We start from the raw sequence: 14,443 nt of genomic DNA, 5'->3' as shown, positions 1-14,443 counted from the left end.
TGTAAATGACAGGATTAGAAAAAAGGTTTAATCAATTTCTTTGGAATACAAAATCAAATTGACAATTCTATAGAGTATATTAAAAAATCCTACATTTTCTTCACCCTTCACCACTTAATCAACTTTTTGTTGCTGATAAACTGTATAAACTGGTGTCTACAAATGCTGTCTACATGTCTTGTTCATTATTTTTACATTTTAGTAATTATCATAATAAGCCAACGCTGATCTGTGCATCCAACAACACTGCAGCTCATCTGAGCTGTTTGCCTTTGTTTTGATGCTATTCTCAGTAGCTTGAAAAAGGACAACCTTGATCTAGCCTATCTTACAAATCGTGGGCAAATAAAATGGACCCTAGGGTGGCATTATGGAACTTAGTTGAACTGTTACACATGAGAGGAAAACTACGACAAGAGAATGATGTCGGGATCGGACTTCTACTCTGAGCGCTCGAGGTCAGCCACGAGGTACGGCTCGTGCTCCTTAAGGCATTCATAGAAGATATCCTTGACAGCTTTGCCGGACTTGAGAGCCAGCCTGTAGATCTTCCTAATCTTTTCTTCGTTGCCCGGCGTTTGATAGATTTCCTCGTAGATCTCGCTCTGGATGACCTTCTTTTCCTCCAGGACGTCCAGAATTTTTTTTATGTTGCACACGCGCTCGATCAGCTTAAACTTGTGCTTATCCACAAAGTGCTCCTCTGAGGGACAAAACATTAGGAACAATTGTCAATACAATAGGTACACTCAGATGTCATCCAGCCAGAGTCTGTGCAATAACGTTCAAAATGTTACCACAAATGTTCTAAAAATAAAAAATAAAAAATAGGAGCTAAAAGAATACTTACATTCCATTTTTTTTTAAATAAAAAAAAATAGTTGAGACAAATTACAACATTAGGAAATAATAAAAAAATAAATAAGTTAAGACAATAAGTAAAAAAAATACACTTACAGAAAAATATAAAAAATGTTGAAAAAATATGGATTGTTAGTGGTATAAAAAAAACATCAAAAAATATTAGAAAATAATATTTAAATATATTAGGAGGAAATACAGAAATATTGAGGAACTGTTCAAGAGAAAATACACTACTATTAGACAAAATAATTAAAAAAAAAATTGGAAAAATATTGGAAGAAAACATGATAACAATATTACAAAAATAATATAAAACATTTGAAAATGATACAAAACTATTTCAAAATATTTTTTTTAATTTGTAATGTAAGCCTATATGTATGTACTGTATATGTAGCCTATTATACAGTATATTATCTATCTAGTATATTATGCTACTATTAGACAAAATAATTTAATTTAAAAAAAAGAAAAATATTGGAAGAAAAGATGATAACAATATTACAAAAATAAAATACAACATTTGAAACCATTTAAAAATATATATATATATGTGATGTAATGAAAGCCTCTGTATGTACTGTATATGTAGCCTATTATACAGTATATTATCTATCTATCTATCTATCTATCTATCTATCTATCTATCTATCTATCTATCTATCTATCTATCTATCTATCTATCTATCTATCTATCTATCTATCTATCCATCCATCCATGATTAACAAACAGAAGTAAAATATAAGACTATCACCAATAATAATAATAATATTAAGAAGAAGAAGAAGAAGAATCGCATGGTCATCCTGATAGTTACCTTTGGAGTGTGCAGTTCCATCTGCAGCTCCAGCTGAGCCTGCTGCAGTTTCTGCTGCTGAAGCTGCTACTGGTAGAAACAATAGCAATTAAAGTTTAGTAGATTGCAATTTGAGTTTTTTTTAAACTCCTAATTAAGGATGTTGCTGTCAAAGTTATTAAGCAAAGAAAAGAAATCAAACGAAAAAGAAAACAACACAAATATACCCACTTTTGTTAGCAGATGACTTCCGTTTGGCAATCTTGGTAACTACCAAAGCACAATGAAAATATATCAGATATGTGTTTCTACACCACTACTAATATACACAAAAATGCAAAAATCCTACATCTGTATGTAATACAGTTTACAAAAATGTAAGTCTCCTAATTTTTTTTGTAAGATATTCAAACTCTTTGAAAAGTACAAAAATATTAGGCTACTAAAATATTTTCAAAAACATGAAATATTAGATAAAAAATTACTAACAAAAAAAACCTACAAGGCAAAAAAAGGTCAATAACACAAATGTTACTAAACAGAAAAGGCGTTGGAAAAAAATGTCATACCTTGAAACCATTTTTTGATCAGCTCAAGCATGACCATATCCACAAAGGGCTCCTCTGAGGGACAAAACATTAGGAACAATTGTCAAAACAATAGGTACACTCAGATGTCATCCAGCCAGAGTCTGTGCAATAACGTTCAAAATGTTACCACAAATGTTCATAAAAAAAAAAAAAAAGGAGCTAAAAGAATACTTACATTACATTTTTATAAATAAAAAATAATTGAGAAATATTACAGAATTAGGAAATGATAAAAAAATAAATAAGTTAAGACAATACAAGTAAAAACAATACACTTACAGAAAAATAAAAAATATATATTGAAAAAAATATGCATTGTTAGTGGTATTACAAAAAAAACGTAAAAATAATATTAGAAAATAATATATAAATATATTAGGACTGGTAAAGAGAAAATATGCTACTATTAGACAAAATAATTTAATTAAAAAAAAAGAAAAATATTGGAAGAAAACATGATAACAATATTACAAAAATAAAATATAACATTTGAAAATGATACAAAACTATTTCAAAATATATTTTTTTATTTGATGTAATGAAAGCCTATGTATGTACTGTATATGTAGCCTATTATACAGTATATTATCTATCTATCTATCTATCTATCTATCTATCTATCTATCTATCTATCTATCTATCTATCTATCTATCTATCTAGCCACCTGCAGCGCCAACTGAGCCTGCTGCAGTTGCTGCTGGTGCTGAAGCTGCTACTGCTAGAAACAATAGCAATTAAAGTTTAGTAGATTGTACCGTGCAATTTGAGTTTTTTAAACTCCTAATTAAGGATGTTGCTATCAAAGTGATTAAGCAAACAAAATAAATCAAACGAAAAAGAAAACAAAACAGAAATACCCACTTTTGTCAGCAGATGACTTGAGTTTGGCAATCTCGTCATCTACCAAAGCACAATGAAAATATATCAGCTATGCGTTTCTACACCACTACTAATATACACAAAAATGCAAAAATCCTACATCTGTATGTAATACAGTATACAAAAATGTAAGTTTCCTAAAAAAAAATGTGCAAGATATTCAAAATTGTTGAAAAATACAAAAATATTAGGCTAGTAAAATATTTTCAAAAACATAAAATATTAGATAAAAAATTACTAACAAAAAAACCCTACAAGGCAAAAAAAAAAGGTTAATATCACAAATGTTACCAAACAGAAAAGCCGTTGGAAAAAAATGTCACACTATGAAAACATTTTTTGATAAGCTCAAGAATGTGCTTATCCACAAAGGGCTCCTCTGAGGGACAAAACATTAGGAACAATTGTCATAACAATAGGTACACTCAGATGTCTGTGCAATAACGTTCAAAATGTTACCGCAAATGTTCTTTAAAAAAAAGGAGCTAAAAGAATACTTACATTACATTTTTTAAAATAAAAAATAATTGAGAAATATTACAGCATTAGGAAATGATAAAAAAGAAATAAGTTAAGACAATACAAGTAAAAAAAATACACTTACAGAAAAAGAAAAAGAAAATATTGAAAAAAATATGCATTGTTAGTGGTATCACAAAAAAAACATTAAAAAAATATTAGAAAATAATATTTAAATTTATTAGAAGGAAATACAGAAACGTTGAGGAACTGTTAAAGAGAAAATACGCTACTATTAGACAAAATAATTTAATTAAAAAAATATATATATATTGGAAGAAAACATGATAACAATATTACAAAATAAAAACTATTTCAATTTATTTTATTTTATTTGATGTAACGAAAGCCTATGTGTGTACTGCATATGTAGCCTATTATACAGTATATCTATCTATCTATCTATCTATCTATCTATCCATCTATCCATGATTAACAAACAGAAGTAAAATATAAGACTATCACTAATAGTAATAATAATAATAATATTAAGAAGAAGAATCGCATGGTCATCCTGATAGTTACCTTCGGAGTGTGCAGTGCCATCTGCAGCTCCAGCTGAGCCTGCTGCAGTTTCTGCTGCTGAAGCTGCTACTGCTAGAAACAATAGCAATTAAAGTTTAGTAGATTGTCCCGTGCAATTTGAGTTTTTTAAACTCCTAATTAAGGATGTTGCTATCAAAGTTATTAAGCAAACAAAAGAAATCAAACGAAATAGAAAATAACACAAATATACCCACTTTTGTCAGCAGATGACTTCAGTTTGGCAATCTCGTCATCTACCAAAGCACAATGAAAATATATCAGATATGCATTTCTACACCACTACTAATATGCACAAAAATGCAAAAATCCTACATCTGTATGTATACAAAAATGTAAGTCTCCTAAAAATTTTTGTTAGATATTCAAAATCGTTGAAAAATACAAAAATATTAGGCTACTAAAATATTTTCAAAAACATAAAATATTAGATAAAAAATTACTAACAAAAAAAACCTACAAGGCAAAAAAAAGATTAATAACACAAATGATACTAAACAGAAAAGTCATTGGAAAAAAATGTCATACCATGAAAACATTTTAAAACTATTCTATGAAAAATATTAGGCAACCACAGATCTTGGCAACAAAATTTCTTTGTATTGTAATCATATTTTACTTTTTTGTTGTAGTATTTCAGTTCTAAATATACTACCACTTCTAATATAAGTTTTATATATGTTAAACAAATGGTCTTTTATAGTGTTTTTTTTTTAAATAACTTTGGCATAAACAAACATTATTTTCAAACGAATGGAGGTAAATATTGCGCAAAACTAACTTGTAAAAAAAATTGTACCTGTAGAAATTTTTTTTGTATGTGTAAAAAAAAATATATCTGTAAAAACAAATTTGTACCTGTACAAAAAAGTGTAAATTTGTATCTGTAAAAGTTGTGATTTGTACCTGTAGAAATGGCAACTTGTAGTCAAAGAAGTCGCCACAAGTGTTTTTTCTGCTGCTGTCCAGTCACGTGAGTTTTGCACCATATATCTCGCTACAAATACAGACGCTCCCCTACTTACGAACATTCGAGTTACGAACAACGGTACATACGAACATGTCTGCGCGTACAGTATGTCGAAAAATGTTCGGTAAATTAGATTTTGTATGCGCGCCTTTTTCCGAGTAGTGCTTCTTTCCGCCGCTAATACCGACGCTTGGCGCTGTGAGAGCTCACCCAGCATTGGAGGCTCAGCAACGTGTCGAGGAGGAAGAGGAAGAAACGCCTGAAGAAACGCCTGTCCCCATGAAGGAGGAAGTAACTTTTAAAGCCCATTCCAGCGACGACGAAGACCCTCTCATGATATAAAATCCTCCTCCATCATCTCCTTAAGCATCGAGTACATCTTCCAAAAGTAAGTTAAACTTCATTTTATTGATCTTATTACGTACATGTACATACTGTGTGTGTCTCTCGCTCTCTCTCTCTAACATACGTAGTACAGTACAGCACTGTACGTATTCTCTCCATTTTATTAAATGTTTTTTTCAGTACAAACCAATACAGGTTACTTATACAAGCCTTAAACATACTTATATAAACCTTCAATATACTTATATAGGCTTTAAACATAAATTATAATACAAAATATAGCGCTGAAGCAACTTACGAACAAATTCACCTTACGAACGATCGCTCGGAACGTAACTCATTCGTAAGTAGGGGAGCGCCTGTAGTGCAAAACTGATTCGTACTTGTAGAGCGCCGTGATTTGTACTCGTCGAAGAAGAGGGCGGGCTCTGGAGGATTTGGGCGGGCTAAAGCTCAACCTCATTGGTTGAGCAAACGACAGTGGGTTGAACTCAAATGACGCCACGTTTTTATCATTAATATGCACAAGTCTGCAATTCCAATCAAACAAAGTAGCCATACCAGTTTACGCGTCATTTTGGAAAAAGAGGACGTCCCAGGCGTGAAAATTTGAATATTGCTCAAAACATAATTGGTTAAACGTTTAGCTTTATTGTTTGATTGTTGATTGATTGTTAGCCAGGAAAAAAATGAAGATTTTGTCACATCTTAATATCAGAAATAGTGGTAATACTGATAGACACAGACATTGTTCATAAACATTTGCATTATTTTTATTTGGCTTCAGTGTTGAAGGCAAATGTGTATGTTTAAGAGTGTAAGAGCCTATTTTTTTTTTTTTACTGTTTGCAAAGCATACATTGCAAAAATACTGACATTTATCAAGAAACTGTAATATTTAAAATAAAACGATTAAATACAGAGGATAAAGGGTTGAGGTTAAAATACCTGTAGTGGCTTAAAGATTCACTCTCAGTAAAAATGTTTTGTTTTCACAAATCATGACTTTTACAGGTCCAAATTTGTTTTTACAGATACAAATTATTTTTACAGACACAATTTTTTTTTTTTTTTTACAGATACAAATTTAGACTTTTTTTCTACAGGTACAATTTTTTTTTTTTACAAGTTAGCTTTGCACCATATTTACCTCCATAGAAAACACACGCGCGCAAACTCACACGCGAAAGCAGCACTTACAGAGCCCTTGAGCCTCTTCGAGGCAATCGATGGACTTCAGCAGCTCGGAGGATATTTCTTAGCAGGGGATTCTGCGAGGAACACGCCAGTGGAGAGGTCTGAATGTAAGGGTCGCTGAGGTGGCAGGAGGAGTCGAGTTTTACTTTCGTTTTCTATCCCGGAAATACAAAATTACAAACCTCAATAGTCAACACACACACACAAATGGAAATAACCTCGAGCCTCACACATTTCCGAGTGTTTAAACGCAGCATGGTGTAGATGCCACGGACTGGGCTCCAGGTGGCGCCGTCACTTGCCTATAATGCAGGTTGGCGTGGGTTCGCTTCCGTGTTTGTATGTGTGCGTGTTTGTGTGAGTGGGGGAAAAAAAGAAAGAAGATGCCACAGACTTCCGTCTTCTGGTTTTATTCCCGGCCGCGTTCCAAAAAAATCCTACATTTTCTTCACCCTTAAACAGTCAAAATAGATTTTTTTTTTTTTATTAAAGTCATTTCAAAATCAATTTGTTACAGTATTTGCTAATTTCTTTAATGTTAATGTTATTTTTAACCTTCAACACGAATTGTCATGTATGAAGTGTTGCTTCCACATTACAGTCCCTCAACTGAAGGGTGTGCCAATACAAGATAACAACTAGGGGCGGAGCCAGTAGGGAAGCTGAACTGCCTTAAATTTTGTCGGATAAACAGGTTAGTATAAGCTTCTGACAAGTGCAATTATTCTAATAATAGAACACTTTGGGCACTTTATGATGGGGTGTGTATTTGTGTTTAGTGATGTGTTCATGCGCCACCAACACAGTAGAGTGTATTAAGTGCTGTCTCCACAAGAGAAAACACTTTTGTCTGAAATTAGCCTGTTAAAAATGAATAGTATTTTCACTTGTGGGGGCAGCACTTCATTATCAAGCCATGTTGGCAACTTCTACGGGCAATCGAGTATGTGCCGCTTATCAGAAGCCAACACTGATCTGTGCATCCAACAACACTGCAGCTCATCTGAGGTTAATGCCTTTGTTTCGATGCTATTCTTAGTAGCTCGAAAAAGGACAACCTTGATCTAGCCTATCTTACAAATCGTGGGCAAATAAAATGGACCCTAGGGTGGAATTATGGAACTTAGTCGAACTGTTACACATGAGAGGAAAACTATAAGAGAATGATGTCGTGATCGGACTTCTACTCTGAGCGCTCGAGGTCAGCCACGAGGCGCGGCTCATACTTCTTAAGGCATTCATAGAAGATATCCTTGGCAGTTTTGCCGGACTTGAGAGCCAGCCTGTAGATCTTCCTCATCTTTTCTTGGTTGGGCTGCGTGTGATAGATTTCCTCGTAGATCTCGCTCTGGATGACCTTCTCTTTCTGCAGGACGTCCAGAATGCTTTTTATGTTGCACACGCGCTCGATCAGCTCAAGCTTGTGCTTATCCACAAAGTGCTCCTCTGAGGGACAAAACATTAGGAACAATTGTCAAAACAATAGGTACACTCAGATGACATCCAGTAAGAGTCTGTGCAATAACGTTCAAAATGTTACCACAAATGTTCTAAAAATAAAAAAGGAGGAGCTAAAAGAATACTTACATTAAATTTTTTAAAATAAAAAAATATTTGAGAAATATTACATTAGGAAATAATAAAAAATAAATAAGTTAAGACAATAAGTTAAAAAAATACACTTAGAAAAAAATACAAAAAAATATAGAAAAAAATATGCATTGTTAGTGGTATTACAAAAAAACAAACGTAAAAACATATTAGAAAATAATATTTAAATATATTAGGAGGAAATACAGAAACATTGAGGAACTGTTAAAGAGAAAATACGCTACTTTTTGACAAAATATATATATTTTTTTTTGGGGAAAAATATTGGAAGAAAACATAACAATATTACAAAAATAAAATATAACATTTGAAAATTATACAAAACTATTTCAAAATAAATTTTTAAATTTGATGTAATGAAAGCCTATGTATGTACTGTATAAGCCTATTATACAGTATATTATCTATCTATCCATCCATCCATCTATGATTAACAAACAGAAGTAAAATATAAGACTATCACTAATAACAATAATAATATTAAGAAGAAGAAGAATCGCATGGTCATCCTGATAGTTACCTTCGGAGTGTGCAGTGCCACCTGCAGCTCCAGCTGAGCCTGCTGCAGTTGCTGCTGCTGCTGAAGCTGCAACTGCTAGAAACAATAGCAATTAAAGTTTAGTAGATTGTACCGTGCAATTTGAGCTTTTTAAACTCCTAATTAAGGATGTTGCTATCAAAGTTATTAAGCAAACAAAAGAAATCAAACGAAAAAGAAAACAACACAAATATACCCACTTTTGCCAGCAGATGACTTCAGTTTGGCAATCTCGTCATCTAACAAAGCACAATGAAAATATATCAGATATGCGTTTCTACACCACTACTAATATACACAAAAATGCAAAAATCCTACATCTGTATGTAATACAGCATACAAAAATGTAAGTCTCCTAAAAATTTTTGTAAGATATTCAAAATCGTTGAAAAATACAAAAATATTAGGCTACTAAAATATTTTCAAAAACATTAAATATTAGATAAAAAAAATACAAACAAAAAAAACCTACAAGGCAAAAAAAAAAACGGTTAATAACACAAATGTTACTAAACAAAAAAAATGTCACACCATGAAAACATTGCAAAACTATTCTATGAAAAATATTAGGCAACCACATATCTTGGCAACAAAATATCTGTGTATTGTAATCATATTTTACTTTTTTGTTGTAGTATTTCAGTTCTAAAGATACTACCACTTCTAATATAATTTTTTATATATATTAAACAAAATTGTCTTTTATAGTGTTTTAAATAACTTTGGCATGAACAAACATTATTTTCAAATAAATAAAACAAATAAGCGACCTATTTGGCCTGCTAACACAACCCACCACACCGCCCCGACCCAACCCGAAAACACACGCGCGAAAGCAGCACTTACCGAGCTCTTTAGCCTCGTCGTTGCACTTGATGGACTTCAGCAGCTCGGCGGTCACTGCTGGAGCTCCGTCCTCAGTGAAAGTGGACACCAGCACGTTGGTGATGTCCAAGTAGTCCTTGCCCTCCACCTTGCTGAGTGCCACCCTTGGGGCGACGCGGCGGTCCACCAGCGCCGCGCGGAACTTTGCCAAATTTGTCACGGACAAGTTCTCCAGCGACTCCCTGATCACCATCTTTATGGAGGACATTTCTTAGCAGGGGATTCTGCGAGGAACACGCCTGTGGAGAGATCTGACTGGAAGGGTCGCTGAGGTGGCAGGAGGAGTCGAGTTTTACTTTCGTTCTCTAATCCCGGAAATGGGAATTACACAATCACAAACCTCCATAGTCAACACACACACACACGGAAACATACAGTATTTTTTTTTATTGCTAGCATTTTTATGTCTTGATGGCATGATACTTAAGTTCTGTGCAAACTACAAGCAACTTTGAACGCAGAACTTCCCTCTTGGTTAGAATGAGGTAGATGCCACGGAGCGCCGTTTCCGGCCACTGTTGGCCGCGTTCCAACACTCGCACCCCCAACCCCTGCGTCCCCCGCTCATCGGCGGGAGGGCGTCTCCGCTATCTGAAATGCTTCGAACACTGACGCACCCGTCGACCGGAAGGCGCAACCGAGGGGCAAAAAAGGCGGAAGCGCAAGTCCTGGAGACGTGGCTCACACGTCGCAAACCGGAAACGAAAACAAAGTTGATGGATAAAAACCCTGAAGTCAGAAGTCCCACCTCCTCCGTAGCATATAGTCCATAGGTCCGCCATAACAGAAAGACAATTTAAAAAAAAAAAAAAAATCCTACATTTTCTTCACCCTTAAACAGTCAAAATAGATTTATTTTCATTTTTTAAAGTCATTTCAAAATCAATTTGTTACAGTATTTCTTGTTGTTTTACCTTCAACGCGAATTGTCTTGTATGAAGTGTTGCTTCCACATTACCGTCCCCTCAACTGAAGGGTGTGCCAATATAAAATATCCTTCAAAGGCATAACAACTAGGGGCGGAGCCAGTAGGTAAGCTGAACTGCCTTAAATTTTGTTGGATGCACAGGTTAGTATTAGCTTCCGATAAGTGTAATTATTCTAATAATTGAACGCTCTGGGCACTTTATGATGGGGTGTGAGTGTATTTGTGTTTAGTGACGTGTTCATGCACCACAAACACAGTAGAGTGTATGAAGTGCTGTCTCCACAAGAGAAAACACTTTTGTCTTTCAAGCCTTGCTGAAATTAGCCTGTTTTGCGGGAATGCCCCCCCAAAAGAAAAAAAACCTGAGTGTGAAATGTGAACCCTTCACAGTATAAAAATGAATAGTATTTTCACTTGTGGGGGCAGCACTTCATTATCAAGCCATGTTGGCAACTTCTCCGGGCAATCGAGTTATGTGCCGCTTATCAGAAGCCAACGCTGATCTGTGCATCCAACAACACTGCTCATCTGAGGTTAATGCCTTTGTTTCGATGCTATTCTTAGTAGCTTGAAAAAGGACAACCTTGATCTAGCCTGTCTTACAAATCGTGGGCAAATAAAATGGACCCTAGAGTGAAATTATGGAACTTAGTCGAACTGTTACACATGAGAGGAAAACTATAAGAGAATGATGTCGTGATCGGACTTCTACTCTGAGCGCTCGAGGTCAGCCACGAGGTGCGGCTCGTACTTCTCAAGGCATTCATAGAAGATATCCTTGGCAGTTTTGCCGGACTTGAGAGCCAGCCTGTAGATCTTCCTCATCTTTTCTTGGTTGGGCTGCGTGTGATAGATTTCCTCGTAGATCTCGTTCTGGATGACCTCCTTTTTCTGCAGGACGTCCAGAATTTTTTTTATGTTGCACACGCGCTCGATCAGCTCAAGCTTGTGCTTATCCACAAAGTGCTCCTCTGAGAGACAAAACATTAGGAACAATTGTCAAAACAATAGATAAACTCGTCAACCAGAGTCAGTACAATCATGCTCAAAATGTTACCTCTAAAAATAAAAAAATAAAAGTACACACACAAATAATCAAAGAAAGCAGCACTTACCGAACTCTTGAGCATCGTCGAAGCTCGGCTGTTTGGAGGTCACTACAGAGTGCTCGAGTTCGTCCACGAGGCCCGGCACGTACTTCTTGAGGCTTTGAAAGAAGATCTCCTTAGCGTTGATGTTGGAGTTGGAGTTGAGAGCCGTGTAGATCTTCTCCATCCTGCTCGGCATGCTGCCCGGCTTGTTGCTGATTTTGTCGTAGATCTCGCGCTGGATCACGTTATTATCCAGCAGGAAGTCCAGAATTAAATATACTTCGCGCACGCGCCTTGTCAGCTCTAGCCTGTGCTTATCCACAAAGTGCTCCTCTGAGGGACAAAACATTAGAACAACTGTCAAAACAATAGGTACACTTGCACGTAAGCCAGCCAGAACAATAATGTTCAAAATGTAACCACGAATGTTCTAAAAATGAATAAACAAAATAATTAATAGGAGGGAAAAGAATGCTATTTTTTTGTTAGTTATTATGTTGAACAAAAATATAAACGCAACACTTTTGTTTCTGCTAATATATATATATATATATATATATATATATATATATATATATATATATAAATGAATAAATAAAAATGTGTGTGTGTATGTATGTATGTAAAATATAAGACTATTATTTATTTTTATACAAAAAAGAATCACATGGGCAGCCTGATAGTTACCCTTGGTGTGTGGAGTGACACCTGCAGCTCCAGCTGTGCCTGCTGCAGTTGCTGCTACTGCTGTGTCTAGAAACAATAACAATTAAAGTTTAGGATCTTACTGTGCAATTTGATTTAAAAAAAAAATCATATTTAAGAATGATGCTATCAAAATTATTAAGCAAACAAAAGAAATCAAGTGAAACAGAAAATAAGACAAAGACCAACTTTTGCCAGTAGATGAGTTCGGGAACAGTTCGGCAATCCGGTCTTCTACCAAAACACGACAAAAATATGTCAGATGTGCAGTTCTACACCACTAATAAAATACATGAAAAATACAAAAATCCTATATTTGTATGGAATAAAAAAATAAATGTAAGTCTTCTAAAAAATATTTAAGATAGTCAAAAATCGCTGAAAACTGTCAAGAGCGGGGAAGCTTGGGGACCCAAATGCGGGAAGGCGAGGCGAGGCGAGGCGAGGCGAGACGAGACGAGACGAGACGAGACGAGACGAGACGAGACGAGACGAGACGAGACGAGACGAGACGAGACGAGACGAGACGAGACGAGACGAGACGAGACGAGACGAGACGAGACGAGAAGGCAGGGGTTCACTCAAAATGGTGGTTGGGGGGGAAGACAAATAATGAATCCACACAAACAGAGGGAAGACAGCAGACTAAATACCAACACTAATGACACAACAAGACACACCTGGGCAAGACACAAGTGGCTGAGGGCACTGATTGGATGACACGAGGAAGGGCAGGATCACAATTAACAAGACAAGGAAGACACACAAGGAAAACAGAATCTAAACATGACAGAAACTAAACATGACTGAAACTAAACATGACAAAAACACAAAAATATTAGCCTACTATTTAAAAATATCATAATATATATATATATATATATATATATGTACACACACACACACACACACACACACGCACACAGTTGGGTTTGCATGTCTAGTGGGGACATCTCATTGACATAATGCATTTCCTAGACCCTGACCCTAACCCCAACCATCAAAAATGATTGCCGACCCCCATTCCTTACCCATAACCCAATTCAAACCTAAACTCTAAAACCAAGTTTTGACCCTCAAAAAGAGGTTTGGACTCATGGGGACCACCAAGATGTCCCCACAAGGACACGTGGTCCCCACATCGATGGTAAAAAAAAACAGAAAATGGTCCCCATGATGTCATATACACACGCACACGCAAGCACGCACGCACGCACACACACGCGCGCGCACACACACACACACACACACACACACACACACACGCACACACACACACACGCACACACACATTAGCAGCACTTACTGAGCTCGTTAGCTTCGTTGAAGCAATCGATGGACTCCAGCAGTTCGCATGTCACTGCTGGAGTCCCGTTCAATGTGAAAGTGGACACCAGCACTTCGACGACATCACAGATATCCTTGTCCTCCACCTTGCTGAGTCCCACCCTTCGGTCGCCGCGGCGGTCCACCAGAGCCATGCGGAATTTTTTCCAGTTGTTCTTGGACAAGTTCTCCAGCGACTTCACGATCTCCAACTTTAGGGAGCACATTACTTAGCCAGGGATTCGTCGAGAAACACGCTCGATGGAGAGGTCTGAATGTAACGGTGACAGGAAGAGTCAGTTTCACTTTCGTTCTTTCCCGTTGTTGAGCAAAAGTAAACCCGTAAGAAATTGTATCCCCTGCCGCGGGATCTTATAACTTTTACCACAGAAAAGTGGAGATTATTCGACCCTAACCATAACCCTTCAATCATCTGGAAGAAAACCGAAAAACAAAATATTCGGTTTTTTTCCGTGGTCATTGGACGCACCAGAGTTTAAATAAATAAATAAATCCTTTTTTTCTGGTTACAAAACCTTGTGTCTTAAAATGAAAAACACACGTGTGATCTTCGTGTGTTTATTGAACAAAATGCGTTGTGCCCGCGGACCACGGCAAGGAATACAATTTTTATTTTTTTATTTTTTACTGGGG

The 14,443-nt window shown here is 35.8% G+C and overlaps 3 protein-coding genes across 9 annotated transcripts; all 3 read right to left on the bottom strand.

Moving 5' to 3' along the window:
• Positions 1–17: 17 nt before the first annotated feature.
• LOC144057551 (apoptosis-associated speck-like protein containing a CARD) lies at positions 18–6,954 on the bottom strand. Of its 5 annotated transcripts, none has more exons than XM_077575264.1 (8): positions 6,709–6,954; positions 4,391–4,429; positions 4,176–4,247; positions 3,114–3,152; positions 2,231–2,284; positions 1,893–1,931; positions 1,683–1,751; positions 18–703 (listed from the first exon to the last, which is right to left on the bottom strand). In XM_077575264.1, the coding sequence occupies exons 5-8, from the start codon at positions 2,265–2,267 to the stop codon at positions 441–443; spliced, it is 408 nt and encodes a 135-aa protein (XP_077431390.1). In that variant the 5' UTR covers positions 2,268–2,284; positions 3,114–3,152; positions 4,176–4,247; positions 4,391–4,429; positions 6,709–6,954; the 3' UTR covers positions 18–440. The 5 variants fall into 5 exon arrangements, with proteins under 5 accessions (XP_077431390.1, XP_077431393.1, XP_077431392.1 ...); XM_077575267.1 differs by having other exon boundaries at positions 1,683–1,748; XM_077575266.1 differs by having other exon boundaries at positions 4,176–4,244.
• Positions 6,955–7,099: 145 nt separating this feature from the next.
• LOC144057549 (apoptosis-associated speck-like protein containing a CARD) lies at positions 7,100–10,086 on the bottom strand. Of its 2 annotated transcripts, none has more exons than XM_077575262.1 (4): positions 9,701–10,086; positions 9,055–9,093; positions 8,837–8,911; positions 7,100–8,151 (listed from the first exon to the last, which is right to left on the bottom strand). In XM_077575262.1, exons 1-4 carry the CDS (start codon positions 9,945–9,947, stop codon positions 7,889–7,891), a joined length of 624 nt encoding a protein of 207 aa, XP_077431388.1. In that variant the 5' UTR covers positions 9,948–10,086; the 3' UTR covers positions 7,100–7,888. The 2 variants fall into 2 exon arrangements, with proteins under 2 accessions (XP_077431388.1, XP_077431389.1); XM_077575263.1 differs by having other exon boundaries at positions 8,837–8,908.
• Positions 10,087–10,111: 25 nt separating this feature from the next.
• Positions 10,112–14,382, bottom strand: LOC144057548 (apoptosis-associated speck-like protein containing a CARD). Of its 2 annotated transcripts, none has more exons than XM_077575260.1 (5): positions 13,770–14,382; positions 12,653–12,697; positions 12,446–12,511; positions 11,783–12,091; positions 10,112–11,638 (listed from the first exon to the last, which is right to left on the bottom strand). In XM_077575260.1, exons 1-5 carry the CDS (start codon positions 14,014–14,016, stop codon positions 11,376–11,378), a joined length of 930 nt encoding a protein of 309 aa, XP_077431386.1. In that variant the 5' UTR covers positions 14,017–14,382; the 3' UTR covers positions 10,112–11,375. The 2 variants fall into 2 exon arrangements, with proteins under 2 accessions (XP_077431386.1, XP_077431387.1); XM_077575261.1 differs by having other exon boundaries at positions 12,653–12,694.
• Positions 14,383–14,443: the final 61 nt, after the last annotated feature.

Source organism: Vanacampus margaritifer, chromosome 9 (genome assembly GCF_051991255.1).
Source record: "Vanacampus margaritifer isolate UIUO_Vmar chromosome 9, RoL_Vmar_1.0, whole genome shotgun sequence".
NCBI lineage: Eukaryota > Metazoa > Chordata > Actinopteri > Syngnathiformes > Syngnathidae > Vanacampus > Vanacampus margaritifer.
The sequence above is the reverse complement of the archived record's forward strand: the minus strand, read 5'-3'. Positions and strand labels throughout refer to the sequence as shown.